Source organism: Puccinia triticina, chromosome 11A, assembly GCF_026914185.1.
Source record: "Puccinia triticina chromosome 11A, complete sequence".
Lineage (NCBI taxonomy): Eukaryota > Fungi > Basidiomycota > Pucciniomycetes > Pucciniales > Pucciniaceae > Puccinia > Puccinia triticina.
The window spans coordinates 3,610,793-3,632,894 of NC_070568.1; the positions used below are offsets into that span (position 1 = coordinate 3,610,793).

Sequence of the window (22,102 nt, forward strand, 5' to 3'; positions counted from 1 at the left end):
AATGATATTTCACCAAAGTCCAACTCATCAATTGCTCCTGTCTACTGATTTTTAAGGATAGCAAAGCAAAATTCCCATTCTCAAAAGTAATTCCTCCAAAAAAATGGGTTTCTTGTAATTCACATTATATGCCCTGATGTACAAAATTAAACTAAAAGTTGACTTGGTATTATTGGGTTTAGATTTTTGGAATGTGGTAATGTTGCAGTCATTGAAATTGAAACCCATTTTCTTGGAAATGCGGGAATTAATTTGAATTTGGCTGATAAAAATGACAAAAAACTGTTTTAATAGGGTGAAAGTCTGAGTTAAGTCAAGGTTGGATTGCGGTGCCAATTCACTTTGGCCATATATCCTGTCCTCCTCACGAAAATGATCTAGTGAATTTTGTATTTTTTTGCTTTTCAAAATTCACATGTGCACATGCAAGTTAACCTTTTTGCACTTTGCTAATAGTCACCCTGATGTACGCGCGTACATTGAGGTGGAAATATCACAGGATGGGCCTTTCACAGCCACATGAAAAGTAAAAAATTTGTTTTGAGACGCCAATTGTCCCCCTGATGTACGCGAGTACATGAGGGGGAAAAAATCACAGGCTGGGCCTTTCACATCTCCATGGAAAGGACACACTGGTCATGAAGCCAAGAAAGGACTATATTCTGGATGAGTTCTGGATGAATTATAGATGAGTTCTGGATGATTTTTTGGCAAGTTATGGTTTATTTCAGGATGATTTCCAACTGATTTTCACGCTGACTTCCAGTCTTGTTCATACCTATTCAATATTGCTTTACCAAAGGCCTCCAGCACAGTTATGGAAAAAAGTTACGGTAAGGCACTCCCTGGGGAGTGGGAACATATCTCCCCTGGTGCTAATTTCCTAATTCATTCCTTCTTGACTCACCAGAGCTTGGTGAAGAGATACAGAGAATGAGCTTTGGGTTGGGCTTGTGCTGAGTTGACTAGATGAGAGTTCTGAAGAGCAAAAAACCAATGTGTTACACTCTTTACTTCTTTCTCATCATGATCAGAATCATTGACTCACCTCTGGATCAATGAATTCCGTTCATCTACATCATAGTTGATGACAAGAATCACATCATCTCCTATTTCTTTCACAAGCTGATTGATTCTTCTTTGGCTGCTCTAAATCAGGGCTTGCCAAGCCTATGCATGGAAATGAAACCCTTTTTCAGCTTTTATATCCTCTTGACTATGTAAAAGTTGAGAGACCTCAAATGAGACATTAAAAATAAAAAAAATTACCTTGCAAAAGAACAATAACAAAAGAACTGGTCTTTTTCTTTTGGATTTCTTTCTTTTTGATTGTGTTTGGGTTGCTTTTATTGTTTGGACTGGGCTTTCTCTTATTTGACAATATTTTCATCTTTTCTGGTCCAGTATTTGCTTCAGCTGAGCAGAAATAAATTATTGCTTATTTCACCTGCTTCATGTTGTCTGGGCCAAGCTGAATTGTGGACTTGTTTGGGAGATCTGTGATTTGGTTTATGAGCAACTTGTTGTCTACAAGATTCCCAGGGCCATCAAGCCATCCTTCTTTCTTGGCTGTGAGCTTCTGGCCTTGATTTAAGTGGCATACCAATCTTTCTTGAAATTCTTTGAATTACTTCTTCATCTCCTAATTATTGTATATAATTGTATTCCTTGAGGTGGTGAACTTCCATGTGTTCAACTTTGTTTAATTTGTTGCATTGGTCATGTTAGGTCTTTGAGGATCTGGATGAAGATAGATGCTGTCTCTGGTCAAAGTAAGATGGACAGGTGTGTTCATGTTGAGGATTAAGTTTGCGCTCAAGGCTTCGGTGGAGATGTAACTGGATGACTTCCCCTTGAGATTTGCGGGCCTCACAGTCACAGAAAGAGCCCAAAAAGCTAGATATCCCTGCAAAATTTTAGACTTTTTGGGTCTAATCCAACATCTGCAGGGGTCCCAGATTGCAAGGCAAGTCCTCCACTTCAAGCCCTCCCGGCATTTCGTGTGTTCGACGGAAATGCTGTACATTGGAGGACTTCCCTTTGGTTTGTAGAAATTCATGCTTGGACCCCGTGGGGCTGTCTTTTTTTCTCCTGAGGGCTGTGAACCGGGCTCTCACCGAGAAGGCTTGGCTCGCTCCTTCGGGGGGTCGCGTCGCGTCAGGCTGCACGCCCCTCCGCCGAAGCGAGCAGCGTGCATTAAGTTCGCGGCTGGACTGACCGCGCTAGAGCTGCTATTCTGCAAATGACGGGGCAGCCCAGCAAAGAAAGGCCAAGATATGCACTGGGCAGATCTTTTCGTCCCCCAACGCACCATCCTTCTCTTCCCCTCTTTTCCAAGTCCAGACCTTCGACATTCAGCACACTTCCCTGCCAATAACCCCGAGACTTTCTGGAGACATCCTCAGCTTCCTAGCTTGCGGTAATATTGAATTCGACCACCAAATTACATTATTAATTATCTGCGAAACACGAATTCGACGATTGGGACCCTTTGATCTCCTATGCCTTCGCTTTCGGTGCGTCGGACATGCTCTGAGGATCTTGCAACCTCACCCAATTGTAATTCCAAGTGAAGTCTCAGAGTCCCATCCTTTACGCGTCTTCCTTTTTGATACTGATTTTATCTTTGCTACCTTCCGCGCAGTCCCTCACCTTCATGCCCAGCTCCCAGCGTTGGGATAGAGTTCCCCTCCGAAGCTACTAATCTCCTTGCTCTGGAATCAGAAAATGTTGATGTTTCACCAATTGAAAATGCTCCCTCTCGATCCCACTTTCCGGTTACTGCATCGACACTCCGTGAATCCGGAACGCCTGCTACAGATCCAATGAACGACACACCAAGCAGATTGAACCGGACGCCGTTGGATCGTAGAATATCACTTCCGCTACTTGGAATCGATTTGGGCCGGTCAGGCCCGTCTTATGGCCAGACTTTGAAGAGAATGAGCGTCGCGGTCTACGGTGTTGCTAGCAATGCATTCGAGCCCCTGGACAACAACTCCATGAAAGACTATACCTCAAGGCGCCCGTTCTCTCCAGACCATTCAACTGACCGGCCAGCTCATCCTCAGAAAACCAACCCAAGGCCAACTGTTAGCATCTCAGCTTATGGCGAGGGATCAATAGCTCAAAGTTCGGACAGCTACGGAAGCTGTAGCTCGAACGACAGCGCAAGGTTATACGAGAAGAACGACACCGAAAATCTCATACCACTTTCACATCAGTCCACCTCAACCATGGTCCAGCCTGTATTTCCCAGTCGGACTAAATCCTCACGGAGCTCTAGACCACCCGGCCTCAGGGCCCAGCGCGAACTGAAAGCTCGAAACGTAAACTTGCCTTTTAAAACCAATGTGAAGTATCCACTCAAAACGACCAGGCCAGAAGTCGCCGGAGTAAGCCACTTGGATCGCCAGTTAAATGCGCATTCCTCATCTGACACGTTTCAAAGGTCGAACGACTCGCCAAATTCATTGAATTTTCCACCCTTCCCGAATGGCGAAGCTCTCTATCAAAAGAACTTGAAAAAACAGCGGCAGATTGTCAAGGAATTGATTGAAACCGAGAGGCGATACTTCGAACTGCTTAACAAAATCCAATCCAATTATATTGTACCCATACAAGCTTCCCACAAGTCAACTGACTACCAGGTAAGAAGCCCATCTGATCTTTATCAGGTCACAGTGGTTGCCGATGGAAAATTGATCCGCGCGGAACGCTTTGTTTTTCACATCTTAGAGAATAATTTTATCCAAGAAAACCACAGTGGACATTTTCTCAAACTTCGCCGCTATCCTTGGTCTCTCCGGTCAGTTTTTGGCCAGCCTGGAAAAGCTAGGACAAAATCACAAATTATTCGATCCACCTGTACCCACGCATTCCCCTCTCCTAACCACGGCGTCAAGCAGTTCGCAAGAAAGACAAACACTACGCTTCCCCAAAGCTGAAAGCTCCGCGGTTAAGAGGCTGAAAATCGGGGAGACTTTAATGGAATTTTTACCATTTTTCAAATTGTATACCACGTTCACTAGTAACTTCTCTGTTTCTCAGTCTACCCTTCATCTTCATTCGGCTAAACGTGGGCCGAGTCCAGCATTTTTCAATCTCCTGGAAGATTGTCGCCGACGCGGCGTTGATAATGGCTTGGGACTAGCGCACATGCTCCTCGGCATCATTCAACGGGTGCCTCGCTACGAACTTTTGATCAAAGAACTAATCAAGTATTCCGAAGAAACTGATCCGGACTATCGCCATCTTTTGTCGGCCCAGACAATGGTTGGATGTGTTGCACGGCGGCTAGAAATCGGAATGAACGAGCAAGCTGCAACGAAAATCATTCTCACCATCCAACGTGCTATGGAAGGACTCGAGTTCCCGCTAGTCATTCCCAGTCGTAAATTGGTCAAGATTGGCCAACTTAAGAAGATTGGCCGGAAGGGAGACTTGCAAGACCGAGTCTTCTTCCTTTTCAACGACTCTCTAATCTACTGTGGCATCCTTAAGAACGGGAACGTAGAATCTGTGGAAAAGTGGCTGGGGCAGCTGGGGACATCCTTCAAAAACACCGCCAGTGCCGGTAGTCTCCCAATCGGCCCCGTGAATGCATTGACGATAAAGCACATCTCGACAAATTTTCTCTTGCCATTCACGCATGGAGACGACAACTCGCCTCGCTTAATCTTTTGCTGCAAGATGAACTTGCATGATGTGACTACTGTTGGTACAGTTGGAGGGCGGAAGAGTGAATATTCTACCGGGTTTCAAATCATATCTTCAGCGAAAAGCTTCGTCGTTTATGCCAGTAAGTTATTACTCCTCTGTCATCAAAGAAGAATGTGTCAATTAATTTTCGTTCTACGCCATCCGCTACAGAAAATGCTATAGAAAAGGAGGACTGGATCAGCACTTTGAGGGAAACCAAGAGCGAATTACTTGATAGTAGAAGGACATTATTCATCAAGGAGGAATTTGGCGATCGCGATAAAAATTCACATCCAAACAAACTCGGTTTTATTATCGAAGGCCAACCTTCTCGGGGATACTCATGGCTTTCACTTGCTTCCACCGAAGACGATTCCCATTCAGCACACAGTGACAAGCTGGCCGAAAGAACTCCTCAGAAGTCAAGGAATAAACCTTCAACATTATCTTTTCCTGCGCTCTCAAATTACAGATCGCCCGTGAAAAGCTCGATGTTCACTAACCTCCTCTCACCTCGGGCGAGGTTACATTCTACTCCTTCGAAATCATCCGTCTTCAATTGGAAACCTTTGGTCAACCTGAGCATCCCGCCTCTTACCAACCAAATGACCCAAATTCTTGAAGGCATTCAAGAAGCCCACGCTGGATCGTTAGCCGAGAATACCAGTAACCCGGCTGAACCCACTGTCTCACTCGAACCAAAGCCTCCCAATCAACCGCGAAGCCAGCATAACGAAGACCTCGAAGCTTCGAGGAAACCATTCGGAATGAAATATGTCGCGGAGAATTATTGCGCACCTGTATGGGTTCCTGATAACCATGTTAATAGATGTATGGGGAAATGTCAGATGTGGTTTAGCGTTCTTAAGAGGAGACATCACTGTAGGTTATGCGGTGGAGTGTTTTGCTCTAGTTGCTCATCCAGGGTAAGCCCCGGTTGCATCATTGAACTTGGTGTGCTCGCAAAAGCTGATTTTTTTTTTGTCCATTTCCTCGCTAGCTCTTTGTGATCAGGAACCAAGAGCAAGGCGATCAGCTTGCTCGAGCTTGTGAAGCTTGCTTCCAATCAGTATTCTTGGACGTTCATGACGGGAAAACGAAGCAAACAACGGGAGAGGATGAATTCTACCGCCCCATATTGTCCAATAGGCCTCATGACGATCAAGACCTGATACTGCGTAGACAAAGGCCCCATCTCAGACATGCGCACCGTCAGAGCCTCCCCATGGACTTGGGCTCAGCCTACTTTCGGCACAGTAGCCTAGCTAATCTCGGTGAAGACGATCAGCGTCGCTCAATTATCTCTGCCGTAACAAGCGTGGGAGGCGACTCGGTTTATGGGGCTTCAAAGGCTGATGAGCTGAATGATTTCGTGAACGATGGACCGACCCCACACGAAGAGAACCACAAGAACGTCCCCCATCCTGTACCAAGCCCCTCACCAGCACGCTCGCAGACACATGCACGTCAAAGGCTTACTAGTCTCCTTCAAAGCAGATCTCGGTGACAAGTTATTCTCCACATCCTCCCATGCTCCTGGACGGCATCCATTGTTTCTGGCTTGAACCACCTTTACCACCTCTATTCGGTCCAACGACTTTTAACGTCTCATCTTTGCTCCAGAAAGTGAACCAGATGACTTAAGATCGGCCAACATTCGTCAGTTATCATATCGATAACAATGTACTCCCTGTTTATACGTTTTTCGTCAAAGTCGAGATAAATAATCTGTATTCATTCAAAATCCTCGTTGTATCATTTTCCTGTTATTTGAATCAGTTAAGTTTCCAATATACCATCTACCTAATGATTTAATCACATTGCAGAAGCGTTTTCTGTTTGTCACATGATCTCAAGCTCTTTCTTTCCATGGCTTTAACAATTCAATGTGAATGCAAAGCATCAGTCATATATATAATGTATCAATCTATGCCTTTTTTTAATACTGTGTCACACGGATTAAATTTGGTTCTGCAGGAGCTGCAGAACAAATGAAATGTCATCAGTAAAGCAATTTGGGTCTGATTTTGGAAATTATGCTGGTTCGGGTTTAAAACCCAACAATCACTCAAAAAAACTGGGCACACCTCCTTCTCCGCTTTCATTTCAACATTTTCAGAAAACTAATCTGCTTGAATTCTACACGGATTATTGTGATTTGTAAAAAGCTTGGACTCAAAATTGAGTCTGCTGTGCAGAATCATGGTGTTGCATGATCACTTTTTTTCTGCTCTTTTGTTTTTGCCTCATGTCGTGAAATCAAGTTTTTCATGATCATTTCGGCTTCTCTCGGCCTCGCCCCCCCCCCAGTTGACAATCTTGGCCTCGGCCATCGTAGCCAGGCCCAGGCCGCCAAAATTCCTATCCGAATAGCTTAGAAAGCCTTTTTTTTGTTTCTATACTTTGGATTGTCGGCTATTGGACTCGATCTGCTTGGCAGGAAGAAGCCACCTCCCGGTTCCTCTTCTGCCTCGGAACTCCTAGCTACCGAATATGCGGCATGGGTCCACCACCGGCTGAATTGACCGTAAGACTGACTAAGTTTCAATTCCTTTTCCAATTAAACAGATGCATAACTGATTTCTCTCATTCTTTTGGCCCCAGATGATCGATCGCAGTACAAGTTTCAAGATCTTTTACCCGAAATTGAAAACATCTAACAAAGGCTGGTCGATGATCAAATCCGACAAGAAATGATGCTGATGATTATTCAAAACGTTTGCTTCCTTAGTGGCCAATCCAACTAGTCCTACCAACCTCCAGCCATTGCTCACTACAACTACTCGCAGCCCCAGAATCAGTACAACAACACTCGTCGCAAGCGCCTCCGCATAAAGAGGACAATGGCTAGCTGCATTACCAGGTCTTCGCTCAGAACCTGGAGACCATCAAGGCCTGTTCGCCACTCCCTCGCCGATCACGCTCCCCGTGATCGCCAACGCTCGCCCCAGCCCACCGGCAGTCTGCATCATGAGCGCAGCTTGGCTACGACCCGGCCTGTAGCCTTGGGGCCGAGGAGACCCTCAGCCCAGCCGACCAGCTTGGCTGTCTCGAGGCCTGCGCCGCCCAGCTCGGCCGGTTCCTCGGTGACATCCAGGACTACTGCAACCAGCTCATTGAGGTCTGTGACGGCTGTCTGGCGATCAAGAAGCGCAGGTGCGCACTGTGGACGCTCGTCAAGCTCGCCGCGGACGCCTCGCCCCTGACGCCCTCCTCTCCCCCTCCCACTCCTCTTTCTCCTCCTCCCCCTCATCATCATCCTCGGACGACGGCTTCGAAGCCACAACCAGAAGCCCCACCAAGCCTCATTTCAAGCCCGCACCTGGTGCCCGGCCGACAGGCAGAGACAAGCCGAAGACGCCCCAGAAGCCCAACAAACGGAAGAAGGCCCGTTGCCCGCCGCCTTCGCAAAGGGTCGGCGGCGCGCCGTGGGACTCGGACGGACCCCTCCACAAAGCCGACAACAACCCCGCTGTCCGTGCTAGGCCACGCAAGAAGCCTGGACAAGGAGCATCGGGCCAAATGTGCGACCGCAGAGTGATGGGCGCGTTGGCCGGAGGAGCTGCTGGAGGACTGCTCGGAAAGAAGCGGTACTATTGGTGGCGCTATCATGGGCAGCTTACTCGAGGATGCCATGAAGAAGAAGAGCCACAGCCACCATTGGTTGCTCTTCCTTCTTTCCTCTCTCTATGCCATGTCCCTCGGCCTTCCCGCCATGTAAAATAATACAAATACAAAATACCCGAGTTCCTTCCCTTTTTTAAACCCAGCAAACAAATTTTTGTATCAAACCAAACAATATAAGATTGCCGGCTTCAAAATGTATCCTTCTGGTTTAGCCAACCTTCAAAAGATCACTCAAACACATGCCACTGAAAGTAAGATGTTTGTTTACTCAGTTGGTAGAGGAATGGAATCCAATGTGTAAAGGAAATGATCAGGTTCTTCAACTTGGCTGAGTTCAAGAAAGGTGGGCTGCTTGGCCCTTTGAGTTGGTACAAATGCTGCTTGTATCATTGCAGAATGAGAATACATATTCAACCAAGGCAGTTGTAGTAAAATACAAGTTTCTTGTGGGTAGGAAGGATTCAAGCTTACAATAGGCAAATCATGCTAATCTGAGGTAAAATTGGCTGATGGCTTGGTGGAGGCACTGTCGGAATTGTTGATGGAACCGGGATGGGATCTTGATGAACGGCCGGGCGGATGATGGGATGGGTGGGATGGATCGGCCTCTCAACCAGTCTCAACCACAGCCTCAGGATATCGCCATCGCTGGATCGATGACGTCACAATCCTGAGGCCCTGAGGCTGTGTGGCAATATCTTCGGCACAAACTTCTGCACAGCAGCTCAAGCGCATAACTTTATGCCGCAAAATTTTTCCTTTGGTCCAAGCATTATTCAAATCACAATATGTAAACAGGACTTTTTCCACAAAGAGATTTACTTGCGCTCGTGCCAAATTGTGCCAAAAGCTCTGTTTTGCTTGCCCACATGTCATGCAGGGAATATTGATTGCAAAGACTTCAAAGCACGGTCCCAACATACATACCAAACTCCCAATTCAATTTCCTTGTCACAGAACCACGTGCCTTTGTTTGTGACTCTGAGCATACCACATCAACGGCTGTGAAAAGGAAGGCAGTTCGACGACCTGTATGAATGATCTTTTCTTGAAGAGAATTTCAAAAGCATATCACAGCAGATCGGAAATTGATTCGATTTATAATGGATGTCTTGCGCAAGCACTTCAAAATATAGGTGCATTAAACACATTTCACATTTGAGTTGGCTATATTGACTGCCACCGCGGGTTGAGAATTTGATGGGGTCTTGGCGTTGGTTGGGGAGTGGGGTTAGGAAGCGCGGTAGGATTGAGAGTGTTGCACGTATTTTTGCGCTTGCTCAACACAGCAAATGAATTCCGTACTTCCTCAAATTGGCGAAGATTGACAAACGGTTGGTCAGAGTGACCAAATTACAATACTTTAAAAGCAGGCAACATATATATATATAGTACTCACTCACTGGAACCGCGTGTCACGACGTTGATAGAAAGGCCGGTAGTTTTGGTGAATAATAGGATCCTGAGGCTTTTCGGACATACATACCAAACATTAGGAACGCGTTGTCCTTGTCAGCTATATTGAGGTCATTTCCGGGCATTTTCCTTTGATCGCCGCAGATCCTTTGAACTGCTGGCCTTTTACATCCTCTCGAATCAGAACACATCTTATCCATATGAATGTGGTTAGCCGAGGGTCCAGCGCAAATCTTTGGCCCTTTGATTTGGAATGCCTTGAGATGTAAATTTTATATGTTGGCAGAGGTTGGCGGAATGAGCTGAGGAGAAAAATTACGTAAGCTCAAGTTGTTCGCACCATACATCTGGAGCAGGCGTAACCCATCGAGAGACTGGGGACATGACGATGAAACAAATAAATACATTATTTATAGCAATACTGCCACAAATTTTATTCTCGCCTCCCATCAATCACCTGTGATTTCCTGTTAGGCCGATCTCATTCTCCAGCTTCGATCCACCTTCCACTTAGTTCGCACACACTAGAGGAATGACACACATCTCGGCGCTCTCAGATGATATCTTAGATGTTATCCTGAATCACCTTATAAAAACGGAAATACCTTCTATTCCCCCGTCTACTGAACCCGAGCGTGAAGAATGGAATCAAACAATTGTGACCAACATGCGAAAAGTAGCTAGCTTGAGATTCGTATGTCGACAATGGGCTAAGTGGCTATACGAACGTCACCTCTACCACATGCTATGGTTCCACAATTCCGCTCAGTCGGATGCATTCATCAGCCAACTCGATGAACGACCGAACCCGGTCCTACCCAGGTGCTGTTATCTAAAGGTCTCCGAACTCTGGACTTGGGGACCTCTGCCTCGCTTGTACACAGATATGAAGACGGAGTTTAGGAATCTAGATGCTTTGCTTGACCGATTCTCCGAGACGATCTGCGCACTTGACATCGAAGTTGTAAATTTCTTCACGCTTCCAATTGCTACGATCGAACGCATACGAGACATTCCAAATTTGCAGTCTCTGAAACTTGGCATAAACTTCACCAAAGGAACAAAATTGAGAGGCGTGGCCGTCGACAGGGCTCAACTTCCCAGGGGTCTCCCACTCGATTCCGAATGTCTCAGTTCTTTGCTCAGAGCCACTCATCCGCGGGTCGTGTTCGTGGACTTTACCGATTTCCGCCCAGTTTGTTCACCGATGACGCTGGGCTCTAGCCTGGGCGACCATCATTTGTCGGGAATTACAACTTTGAAGCTTGACGTGAAAGTGGAGGGGAACCTTAACCAAAATGGTATTGTGAGTTTGGCGGCGAGGCTACCGAATCTCAAGACGCTTTCAATCGGCGGTGCCGGTTATGACGGCCAACTCCTCCGTCCACTTTTTGAATGTCTCAGAGAGCAGCTGGAAGAACTCATCATAAACGACGTAAGGATCATAGAACCCATCGTCACCTGGAACTTTCCAAAATTACGACTTTTCCGGCTTCACGATTGGGACAGGAATTTCCGGGACTTCTTGAAGAACAACATGTTTTCGTCCGCTGCGCTACGAGTTCTCTCGTTCAACTCTTTTCCGTTTCACAAAAAGAGGCCAGCTTTCCTCGAGATCCCTTGGGAAAAGCTCCATATACAGCAACTCGAATTCCACTTCACTTCGCACTTCCCACCACCGAGACAATACTACGAAGAGGCCTGCAGGGATCGGCGTGTGGAATGTGTTTGTACCTACCATGGCGATATAAATTTGAGAGAAGATGGTTAGTTTCCCAGCGTCTTCAAGTCAAAAATAAATAAAAAAGATCCAACAAGGTATTGGAATTAGAATGGAAGCTAGTGCAGTAGGTTATTGATTTCTTGACCTGTCTTTTCTGTAGACCGCCTGAATTCCGATCTTTCCTCCGCTTTCCAAACAGGACTTAGATTTTGAGAATCCTCTACCCCCTTCTGATTATGTACTCCAAGCAAAGCTCTTAAGTCAATCCGCAATGCGCTGGTTTTATGTTCCAAGAGTTCTTGAATATCAATGTTGAGCTCCTCTATAGTGCAAGAGGGAAGCGCAAAATGTTGCCCGTGTTGTCTACATACTTCTCTATGTCCTTCCTCAATGTCTAAAACGATCAGCAAGCCTTTGTTTTGAGACAAAGTCCATTAAAATACATCCGTAGTTTGTCTGTTGGCTTGTAGTGTACTAAAAGAATTGACTCTGCCTGTTTCAAGATGGATTTGCAGTAGGCTTTGCAAAGAACCATGTTGTGAGTCAAAGCCGCACCCAGTTTTTGTGGAAGATTTTGAGTTCAGTTTGACCTCGAATTCATGAGCATCTGTTATGAGCCTCTACACCCGTGGAGTATTTCAACGTGAGCATCACTTGGAATCCACAAGGATTCCACGGTGAAACTGTGTGCGAGGTCGGACCAGCTGTTTGTCCACACACCATTGTGGACACCGTCAAGTAGATCAGGGGGCCACTTCGTGATATCCTGAGAATTTGAACCTTTGGCTGTCCGTTGAGTCCCCAAGGACTCCTTGTGATACCAATGGGATGGTTGGGACCACAACTCACAACAACACCTTGAACAATGGAATCCACAAGGCTCCTCAGTGGATCCCACCAGCTCTGCAAGATTAATTCAAGCAACTGCAAGCAGTTGACATGCAAAAACTCCAAGCAAGCTTGATGTATTACAGAAGCCTTTATCAAGGCTCACTGTTGACCAAGCTTCAATGCACAGTCACTGCGCAGAAAACATTTATGTGTGTTTGGGTGGAGCAATAAAGCTAGAACAGCAGTAACCCGCATTTCAATTGCTAGAAGTTGAGCAAATCTTTCTTGTAGTGCAGGTTTAGCTTATCTGTTCCATCCACATTTGGTGGTGCTGTGGCTTGGGTAGCCTTGTACTATACATATACAGAAAACTGTCTGGATTTTTACTCGCGGGTGTCCTGTTTGGTGAATCCCGGACAGTGGATGACTTCCCGTCAAGTCTCATGGGTGTTGTGGTATGGTGTTACATTTCATCATTGGCATACTTCAACTTGCATGTTATACAAGGGGAAGCCCCCAAATTCGGGGTTCCAGGGGGTGTTAGAGTCATAGGGGTTTGTAAATCACAGCAAGGGCATAGCCCCCAAATTTGGGGTTACTGGGGGTGTGAAAGTCACAGGATGTGAAGGGCCCAAAAGGCAATGGGACAGAGCAAAGGAAATGACATAAAATTTTCAAACCTTTGATGATGCAATTTCAGGGTGACTATGCATTCAATCAAAGGAGAAACCAAATTTCAACTGAAAAATAGGTTGAAAAACAACATTTCAAGTGAAAACCGGGTGAAAAAGGGCATTTTGTTTTGGGAAAAGACACAAGTTGTTCCTGAAAAAGTAAACATTTGGAAAAATGGTGATGAGAGATACTCAAAAACTCTGCTAATGTGAGAGAAATTCCTTTTAAACGATTTTTGAAGTTTATTATGAAGGCTGGCCACTTTCAGGCTGTGGAATCACTACCTTAGTAGTTTGGCTTGACTTGCTTCTTGACAATGCAAAACACAGGTTCATGAAGTACAATACCAAAATTACCAATTTTTTGACCTTGAGATTTACTGATTGTGAGGGAGGAGGTCAGATTGACAGGAAATTTCTCGTGTATGAGCTTGAAAGGTAGTCCAGACAGCTTCAGACTTATCTGGGTCAGATATGAAAGGAATGTGACTCTGAGGGATGGGCACAGAATCATTAACTCTATTACCTGATACAACTCTTGTGTAAATTACATTTGGGCCCAACCTGGTTCCATTACAAAGTCCCATTGTCCCAATGGTGGGCCGCTACGCTACACTACGCTACAGGGCCACTTAGCGTTAGCGTAGCAGCAAAAAGCGCCCGCCCATTTTGAGTAGCGTTAGCACGCTGTTAGCGCCGCTACGCTGCGCTACGTTTCAGCGGCGCTAACAGCGCGCCAAATGTTTGTTAGTGTTAGCGCGCCGCTACAGTCACTACGCTACGCTACGCTGCGCTACAGCGCTTTTAGCGGAAAAAAAGGCCTTTTTTTCAGCTAAAAGCACTGTGGCGCACTGTAGCGCGCGCTCTTTTGCGCCCTGCGTGTGTAGCGTTAGCGCAATTGCGCGCATCTGCGCTAACGCTACGCTAACAGCTAAATTAGCTGTGCACCCTTTGCGTGTAGCGTTAGCGCAGAAAGGCGCAATTCCGCTAACGCTACGCTAAAATTTAGCGGAATTCCGCTACGCTACGCCACACTAACGCTACGGTTAGCGTAGCTGGCCCACCGTTGATTGTCCAATCAAGTTTCCTGAGCATTATTATTAAGCAATTTGGTCACCTGTTGGGAGTTTGTAAACTCTTTGATCCACATTTGTAGCATTATCAGTAGGCCTTATTGAGTGATTTGAATTTATTTCAGATGGAAAAAATTCAAACTGTTGCATGAGAGGATATTAATGGTCAAGGATTGTTTAGATTCTTTGCATAAGTCCTGGAAGTAGATCTTGATCATGAACTCTGTGGTTTTCAAACTCATTTTCTGTGTCATATATGTCCAGCTGTAAGGATTTGGGGAATTCCTGTGAAAGTGGAAGCAAACTTCCAATGTTATGGTGAATTGTACCCTTCACCTTGAATGTATGGATACCTTCACCTTGATTGTTGAGTGCATCTCTGGTTGAGGCATTGACTCCAAGAGATGTAAATTTGAAGTTTCTATTCATCAAGCGGATGGATAGAATGAGTTGATTTCCCTCAGGTATATTGGGTTGATATGTAATTTTGAAGATCTGAAGCAATTCAGGGGGTGGAGGTGGTTTTTATAAAGTGATCCTGCCTTGGCGGCAGCAAAGTTAGGTTGTTTATCCTGTGAAGATTATGGCTTGACACTTCACACAAAATCTCACTGCCCTCAAAGTTTCTGGCCTGAACCCAGGAGGCTCAGTCCAACACCATGCATTTGGTCTGTTTACATGATTCTTGGAATATTTCCGAAGGATTTGTTACCTGTGAAATCATGTTCAACCAAATTGTCAGCAGGAGGATCATTTAAAAATCCTGCTCTTGAGATAAACTTGAATCAATTTGTTCCTGAATAAGGCCCAAATCAATTTCAGGTGGGCCATTCCAGTTTGGGGGTATTTGCACAGGGGATAGATCTGAAGAATATTCATAAGTTTGAAATGGACCCTGCATATTTCTTGGTGAGGCACTCTGGGAGTTGAGCAAGTTCAAAATAGAAAACCTGGAGGTGTGGTTGCCATGATTTTTATTTCCATGCTGGGATGGAGATTTGTGTGAGCTGTGTTCAGATTGGTTTTGTGGTTGAGGATTGAAATTGTAAGATGATTCATGATTTTTTGACAATTGAAATTGTCAGGAGATTCATGATTTTGATGATACTGTGTATGCGGGGGTCTGTTGTCATTGTTGATGGAAATTTGGGGATGAAGACCACTCATGAATTGGATTATTTGATTGTTGAGTATGAGGAAAATCTTGAGGCTGATAAATATAAATGTTGGTGCTCCTGCCACAGAGAAAAAGAAAATGGGAATGTGAATATTGCTGTTAATGATGGGAGGGCAAGAATTGATGATAATGGGATTGTTGAGAATGAAGAGAGTGTGAAAGTTGATGATGATGGGATTGTCAAGCATATATGATGAGGGGAATTATGTAGGTGTTATGATTGCTGAATTCATGCAGATCAATTATCAGTTCAAAATTGCTTGAACGGAAATGGTGTCTGTAAGAGTCCGTTTGAGCAATCTGCTTGAACGGGCTTGATTATTGATGTGTGATAAGAGTCCATTCAAGCAATATGGCTGAGCAGACTCGGTGAAATTTGATCACCAAGTCCGCTTGATGAGTCTGCTTGAACAGACTTGAAAACATGACTCTGGAGTCTGCTTCAATGGAGTTGCTGGTCTGTTCAAGTAAAAGAGCAAACTCTCTTACCAAATACTTTCAGAGAGTTGCACCAGGAGTCCGTTCAAGCAGAGTCAATTCAGAGGGAACAGACTCTGCATTGAACGGACGCAGTTAATACAAACAAGTATTGACGCCGGCGTTACTTGCATACCAACACCGGCTTTACTTGCATGAAAGGTATTTGTACTGGTTTGTTTGGCCCCAGAGGCCATTTTTTTTAGTTATATGTAGATGGGAGGTGACTGATGATAGCGGTTTGGATGTGTAAATAAGGAGGACAATTTGCAGAATCACTTTTCAAGACAGGTGATTATCAAGCTACACACAGGTGAAAATAGAAGATTGGTGTTGTGGTTTGATGTGTGTAAAGCAGGGTCCGGGTATTTATAACAAAATTTAAACACCAATTCCACTCAATAAGTCAGATTGAACGGACTTAGTGTCAGAATTCTGGTTGAACCAAGTCAGTGACAAAGTCCATTCAAGGCAGTAGAATCATTGAACAGACTCCAATACCAAGTCCGCAGAATGAGCAAATTTGTTTGTTGAATGGATTCAATGTCACACTTTCTTTTCATAGGACTTGGTAACTGTGCACTGAACAGAATCAATGAAAGAAATTTTGGTGAAAGACTGAACATTTACCAAGTCTGAACATTACCAAGTCCGTTCAAGCATTGTTGAAGGGATTTGGTGAAAGACCTCTGGTTGAACAGACTTGGTAAACTGAGACTGTTTGGTGCAGAAGAGTCTGACAAAATGGACACAGTAAAGGTGTGAAGCGTCTTGGAAGTCCTCCACCCAATGGCTGTTACGTACTGGCCATCAAGTGGAGGACTCCCTCCCCCCCCCCCCCCCCCCCAAGATGTCTGTTTAAGCAGATTGCTTGAACGGACTGGGTTTTATTGATTTCTCACCCAGTCTGTTCAAGCTGATGATTGAAATGACTGGAGCAATACAATTGGGGAGGCCTCAACAGGCATCAACGCCAGCTTTACTTGCATGACAGATACACCACGGGTGCACTTTCTCGAATTGGGACCGTTGGTCCCGCGGCCGAGCTCTTCGACCGTCTCACCAACCCCTCAGGCGTTGGCAAACTGGTGAGAAACCCCTGTAGGTGGCTCCACGGTGGTCAGACCGTTGGTCAACCGGTTGCTTTGAAACCAAAGACCCAACAGATTGAGCCGTGAATTGCCAACGGCTGTTGGCAAATTTGCTTTTGCCAGCAACAAGGCTTGAACTGGGGTCGGCTGCCCCCAGTACATGTAGCCCTGGAGCAAGGCAGCTGGCTAAGCTCACTACACTCGTCCAGTGGCATCGGCACTGCTTGCAGCCAAGCCACTGGCCGGAACATGCGCACCGGTGCCTGCCAATCGGGCCGACAGCAGGTGTCGGCCCGGGCCACCAGGCCTCCCGCGGTGACGGGGTGACCCGGGCACATTTTGCACCCGCTCTGGGGATTACCTCCAACGCCCAGCCAACGGCTTGGTTGGCCCAACATTTACCCAAACATACATGTGTACCAATCTCCAACGGTTGTCGCCGCGGGCAGACGAACCGTCAGAACAACAGCAGCTCATACCTCCAGATGACGTTCTGGTGCGCCCGTGGTGTAAATGTACAGGTTTGTTTGGCAATTTCTTTAGTTATATGTAGATAACTTTCTCAAATTTGATGACACCATTGTTTCATTTTCTTCAGCCATTTTGGCTTCCAAATAATGATCATTTTCCAATATACCCCGGGCCAAAGCAGCTAAACAAAAACTGTTATAAATTTTTCCCTGAAATGTACAGAAATTCTCAAATGAGGTGGCACCAGTGACATGATTGAGTAATAATGGTATCTGGTTTCTGGATTAGAAGGATAAACCACATACATTTATGGTGTTCAAAATTGCATATGTTAAGGTTTACATAAAATCATAAAGCTCATTTTGGCTGGGAGATGTCAGCGTGCATAAAACTTAAAGTGACATCTCCCAGCCAAAATTGCAGTTTATGATTTTATGTAAAAAAGTCTTATGCAATTTCAAACACCATCATTCTTCCAATCCATAACCCCTTCTGCCTTGGTTTCCATTCTTTGCTGCTGGGGTGCCATGTGTAGTACTGGGGGAATTCAGCATATTTGAGATGCCTGGCATCAGGATCTATTAGATTCCTTGCTAAATATCCTGTGAGCATATTTTTAGCTTCAGCACCCAGATCATTGCCTTTCTCTGCAGATCATTGCCTCTCTCTGAATCTAGCTAGCTGTTCGGCAATAGATCTATTCTGTGGCATAAACTCTTCTCAATTGTTCATTGGACTTTTGCATTTTTTCAATGAAAAAGTGAAGGATTTGAGAATCAGAATGGGGAAGTTAGTTGTGGTGTGATGAGGGGGACAGTATACTCATCAAAGGCTATGGATGGTGCCTGATGAGTGAATTTGTTGGGGGAAGTAAAAGGACATTGGGTGGTTATAACATGTTCTGTTGAAGGTGCAGAAAGTCAAAATCAGGCATTTTATCAAGTTTATAGATGTGTAACCAAGATGGATGAAGCAGATTGCTTCAACAGACTCGGTTGTTGGTGTCTAGCTGAGTCCAATGAAGCAGATTTGTTATGCAATTGGTCATTCATGTTGATTACCTATGGAGGTCAATCAGGTATGGATTCCTGCCCAAGAAATCTGCTTGAACGGACTGGGTGATGCATCTGTATGGGTGTTTTCCAGCAGACTGCATGGACTGGAACGGACTTGGTTACAGGCATGCTTGAATGGACAGGGTGGCACATCCGTAAGCGAGTCCGTTCAAGCAGATCCGTTGAACGGAATCAGTTACAGGGATTACAAACTCAGGGGCTTCACCCAGTCTGTTCCAGCAGACTGCTTGCACGGATTCAAAGAGATGGAGCTGGGGAGTCCGTTCAAGCAGTCTGCTTTGAGCTGGAATGGAGATGTCTCACCCAAACCTGCTTGAACGCTTTGGACCTTATTGAATAGCCAACTCCTCAATACAAAAAGGGTATTGACAGGACCCTGGAAACCCCCTATAAATGGGTGGCATGTAAATTCCTGAATTTTGCCTAAATTCATACATCGGGGGGCACCGGGGAATGGGTTTATTTGGCTGATTCATACATTTTCATGCGTACGCTTGAGCTTAAATCCAACCAGGGGTCCCAAAACCCCCAATTTTAAGCGGGGATTTGCGGGTTTTGGCCAACTTACCTGAATTCCATTGAAAATTCATACATTTATTTGGTGTTTCATGCGTACCCTTTTGGGTTTCAAAGCCAATTCATACCATTTTCATGTGTACCATTTTGCAAAAAAATGCAAAAATTCATACATTTTCATGCCGCTCATTTATCGGGGGTTTCCAGGGTCCTGTATTGACGCCGGCGTTACATGCATACCAACGCCGGCGTTACTTGCATGACAGATGTTTATACAGGATATTGACGCTGGCGTTACTCACATGACAGATAACTGTATAGGTTTGTTTGGCCCCCAGAGGGTATTCCTTTAGTTATATGTAGATGCTTGTAGTGTGTTTTCTCTCTTCTCTCAAAGACTCCTTCCTGCGGTGCCGGTGATCCCTTTTTTTCCTCACTCTCTTTTGCGTCTCTATCACCGGCATCCCAGTGCTTAAGAATGGGAGCCTTCCAGATCTCAATTTACACAATCAAAGTCGTAATTTTCAGGACAAAGGGATTTTTTTTTTCCTAAGCCTGTATAGAAAATCTAGGCGCAGAACGAGCGATCGGGATGGCCCCAGTCAGCACGTTCGGCTCCCGGCTTGGATTCTTATCCAGGGAACTCTCGGCGGCTGCTGCTTAAAAACAAACAGTCAATCACAAGACTTGGTGAGGGAGCCCAACCAGCCATAGAAAGTTGCTTACTTCATGAACCCTTGGCCAAGATTCAACAAGTCCTTGATGCCAGCGAAGTCGGAAAGATGATCAACATTAGTTTTTTTTATGTACATGATCCAAGAAAAGATGATAGACAAACGGGCGACATGTGGCCGGAGGCGGGGTAGAAGACGCTCCAGCAGTCCAAGCCTCTGCCAAGCTGGGGCTGGACATTTTCAAAGACGGCGAGGGGAGGCCATGGCGGATGGCAGGTGGGTGTGGGGGGTGGCGGTTGCTGGTTATAATCTGCGGCTGCTTCGGCGTGGGTCGGCCGAGCAGTGTCCGGAGTGTGCGACTGGGGCGCATACATCCAAACACAGCCTACTCGCCGCCGTCTCAGGGGTCCGCAACCCTCCATGAATAGACAATCCTTTTCCAAGAAGGCGCGTCTGCATACATGTTTCTGGGCTCTGGTGCCTGCTTCTGCAGAGCTTGGACTCCAGCGAGGCATGGGGAAGCAAGCGGTCTGGCGCCAAGCCTTGCGCCGCACCACCATCGTGGGCACCCACCAACTTCCATGATATCTGTCCCACCGTGGCCGAGCCGGGTCCGATTATCAACTGCTCCTGCCGGCCAACATCCCAAAAATAGCAGCGGTCCAATTGCTTTTACTTACGGACATACATAGTCACGAAGCCCAGGCTGCCAAAGCCTTGGGGAACATACATAGTCCAGCAAACGGACACACGAGCGCCGTTGACCATGCGCTGGCGGCGGCGGATGAGACTAGCAAGGGTTGGACTGGTGAAGCATGGGTGCGTTGCTTGCTGCCGCAGACAAAATGATGGACCCGGACCGGGCAACTCATTCACAACGGCTTCTCACAAGTCAGTCCCTCTCCAAATGGAGAGGGGACGCCGTCCCGCAGGGACCCTACAACACCCGAGCTTGCATAGTAAGTCCCTGCCGTCTGAGTTGGCAGGCAGGCGCCCCTGTCTCTGTGAGACAGAGAGCCTGCGGAGCTCTCCTCCAGAGAGGCTGTGTTAAGCTCGTGCGCCTCCCTCCAGTCGGTGCAATCCGACAAGTCTTTGCCACTCCGCCCTGGGAGGGAAATAGCTAAGGTAGATGACTTCTGCACCTGTTTCTCGCGCTCGCCCGCGGCCGAACCGGTACTGGGAACGGATATATGTACCTCAAGCGGTCCGAGCTACAAGCACCACGGGTAATATGATCACGAATAGTCGGAAAACCTGCCGACAAGAGGGCCCCGATTCCAGCCGAGACGGCGATGGAAACGCGTATCGGATGGATCTTTTGGTCTGGAGTTGGCCGGCCTGTTCCCATCTTGGTATGAAACTTCATACCGCTTGTCACATTTCATTGCCAATGCCAGGCGCCGTTTCTTGATGTACTGACCACACCACCAAATCACCAGTCGAAACATTTCGCCAGTCGTCGTCTGTATTCATTGCTTGGAGTGCGTGCATGGGTTTCAACCAAGTCCCATAGTCCCGCGAAATACGTCTTCCTCCTGCCCCAGCCGCTTATAAGCTATCTCGCCCTGCCAGTCGCATCTGCATCCGATCATTCTCGTTTGCCTCGACCCCTTCTAGGACACTCCAAGTCATAGCGCAACTTTCACGAATTCAAAAGTGAGTAGTCTTACACTTCTACATGAAGGCCGGTCCCCCTGACAATGTCTGCTGCCACACCAGATGAAAGCCTGCGACTCGTTCATCCGTCTCCTCTCACTTTTCGTGCTGGTCTCCGGCGTCTGCTATGCTCGAGTCTGAGACCGAAAATAACAAACTTTTCGATTACATCCGGCTGACGGTGGGTCACATCAAGGATCAAACACCCTGCTCAACGCCCAAGACCGCAAATACCAAACTTTTTGATCACATCTGGACGACACCACTTGATGAAATCAAGGAACACCGACGTGGGCCCTTCACATTCACCACTAAAGTTTCGGTGGATCTGAAGCCCGAGGACAAAAACAGACACGGTATATGGGTCATGAACCCTTTACCAGTACCTGTGACCGTACGTGTCAATGTCATATTCAACAGCGGACCTGCCAGCAAGACAGAGCACATCATTCAGCCCACCGATACGTATGCCCCTATACAACGCCTCTTGTGTGAATTGGACAAGAAACCAATAGAAGTGGAGGTTCATTACACACTCCCCACCAAGGTTTACAACACCCTCGAGGAAGCCCTGATAAAAATTCACAAGCAGCCAGAATTGAGGAGCGACTTCAAAAGAATCATTGACGAACTGAACCGGCGTCCTCCCTCCCCTCCTTGCAACAAATAAACCAAAGGATCAAAAAGCACCGTTGACAAAATGAACCGGCCTCCTCACACCCCTCCTCGCGACAAAAAACCCAGGCAAGGATCAAGAATCTCTTCCTCCATCATATCTCTGCCACACTTCAACTGGAATAGTGAACAAGTGATTCAGTAATACCCAAGAGCAGCAGTTTGGCCACTCTCTACTGAGAGATAATAAAAGAAACATAACAGAAAAAGAACTCTGAAGGGTTCCTCTGATTGCTGTCCACAA

At 46.3% G+C, this 22,102-nt stretch overlaps 4 protein-coding genes across 4 annotated transcripts; all 4 read left to right on the plus strand.

The window, feature by feature from the left end:
* Positions 1-2,501: 2,501 nt before the first annotated feature.
* PtA15_11A345 (uncharacterized protein) lies at positions 2,502-6,208 on the plus strand (the record flags this gene model as incomplete). Its single annotated transcript, XM_053161244.1, has 5 exons — positions 2,502-2,569; positions 2,645-3,650; positions 3,739-4,801; positions 4,873-5,627; positions 5,702-6,208. The coding sequence occupies 5 exons, from the start codon at positions 2,502-2,504 to the stop codon at positions 6,206-6,208; spliced, it is 3,399 nt and encodes a 1,132-aa protein (XP_053025210.1).
* A 1,186-nt stretch (positions 6,209-7,394) lies between these two features.
* On the plus strand, positions 7,395-7,907 carry PtA15_11A346 (uncharacterized protein; the record flags this gene model as incomplete). The annotated part of the gene is made up of 2 exons (XM_053161245.1): positions 7,395-7,418; positions 7,491-7,907. The coding sequence occupies 2 exons, from the start codon at positions 7,395-7,397 to the stop codon at positions 7,905-7,907; spliced, it is 441 nt and encodes a 146-aa protein (XP_053025211.1).
* Positions 7,908-10,276: 2,369 nt separating this feature from the next.
* On the plus strand, positions 10,277-11,680 carry PtA15_11A347 (uncharacterized protein; the record flags this gene model as incomplete). The annotated part of the gene is made up of 2 exons (XM_053161246.1): positions 10,277-11,510; positions 11,628-11,680. 2 exons carry the CDS (start codon positions 10,277-10,279, stop codon positions 11,678-11,680), a joined length of 1,287 nt encoding a protein of 428 aa, XP_053025212.1.
* Positions 11,681-20,819: 9,139 nt separating this feature from the next.
* PtA15_11A348 (uncharacterized protein) lies at positions 20,820-21,853 on the plus strand (the record flags this gene model as incomplete). Its single annotated transcript, XM_053161247.1, has 4 exons — positions 20,820-20,879; positions 20,967-21,008; positions 21,145-21,183; positions 21,254-21,853. The coding sequence occupies 4 exons, from the start codon at positions 20,820-20,822 to the stop codon at positions 21,851-21,853; spliced, it is 741 nt and encodes a 246-aa protein (XP_053025213.1).
* Between the last annotated feature and the right edge of the window lie 249 nt (positions 21,854-22,102).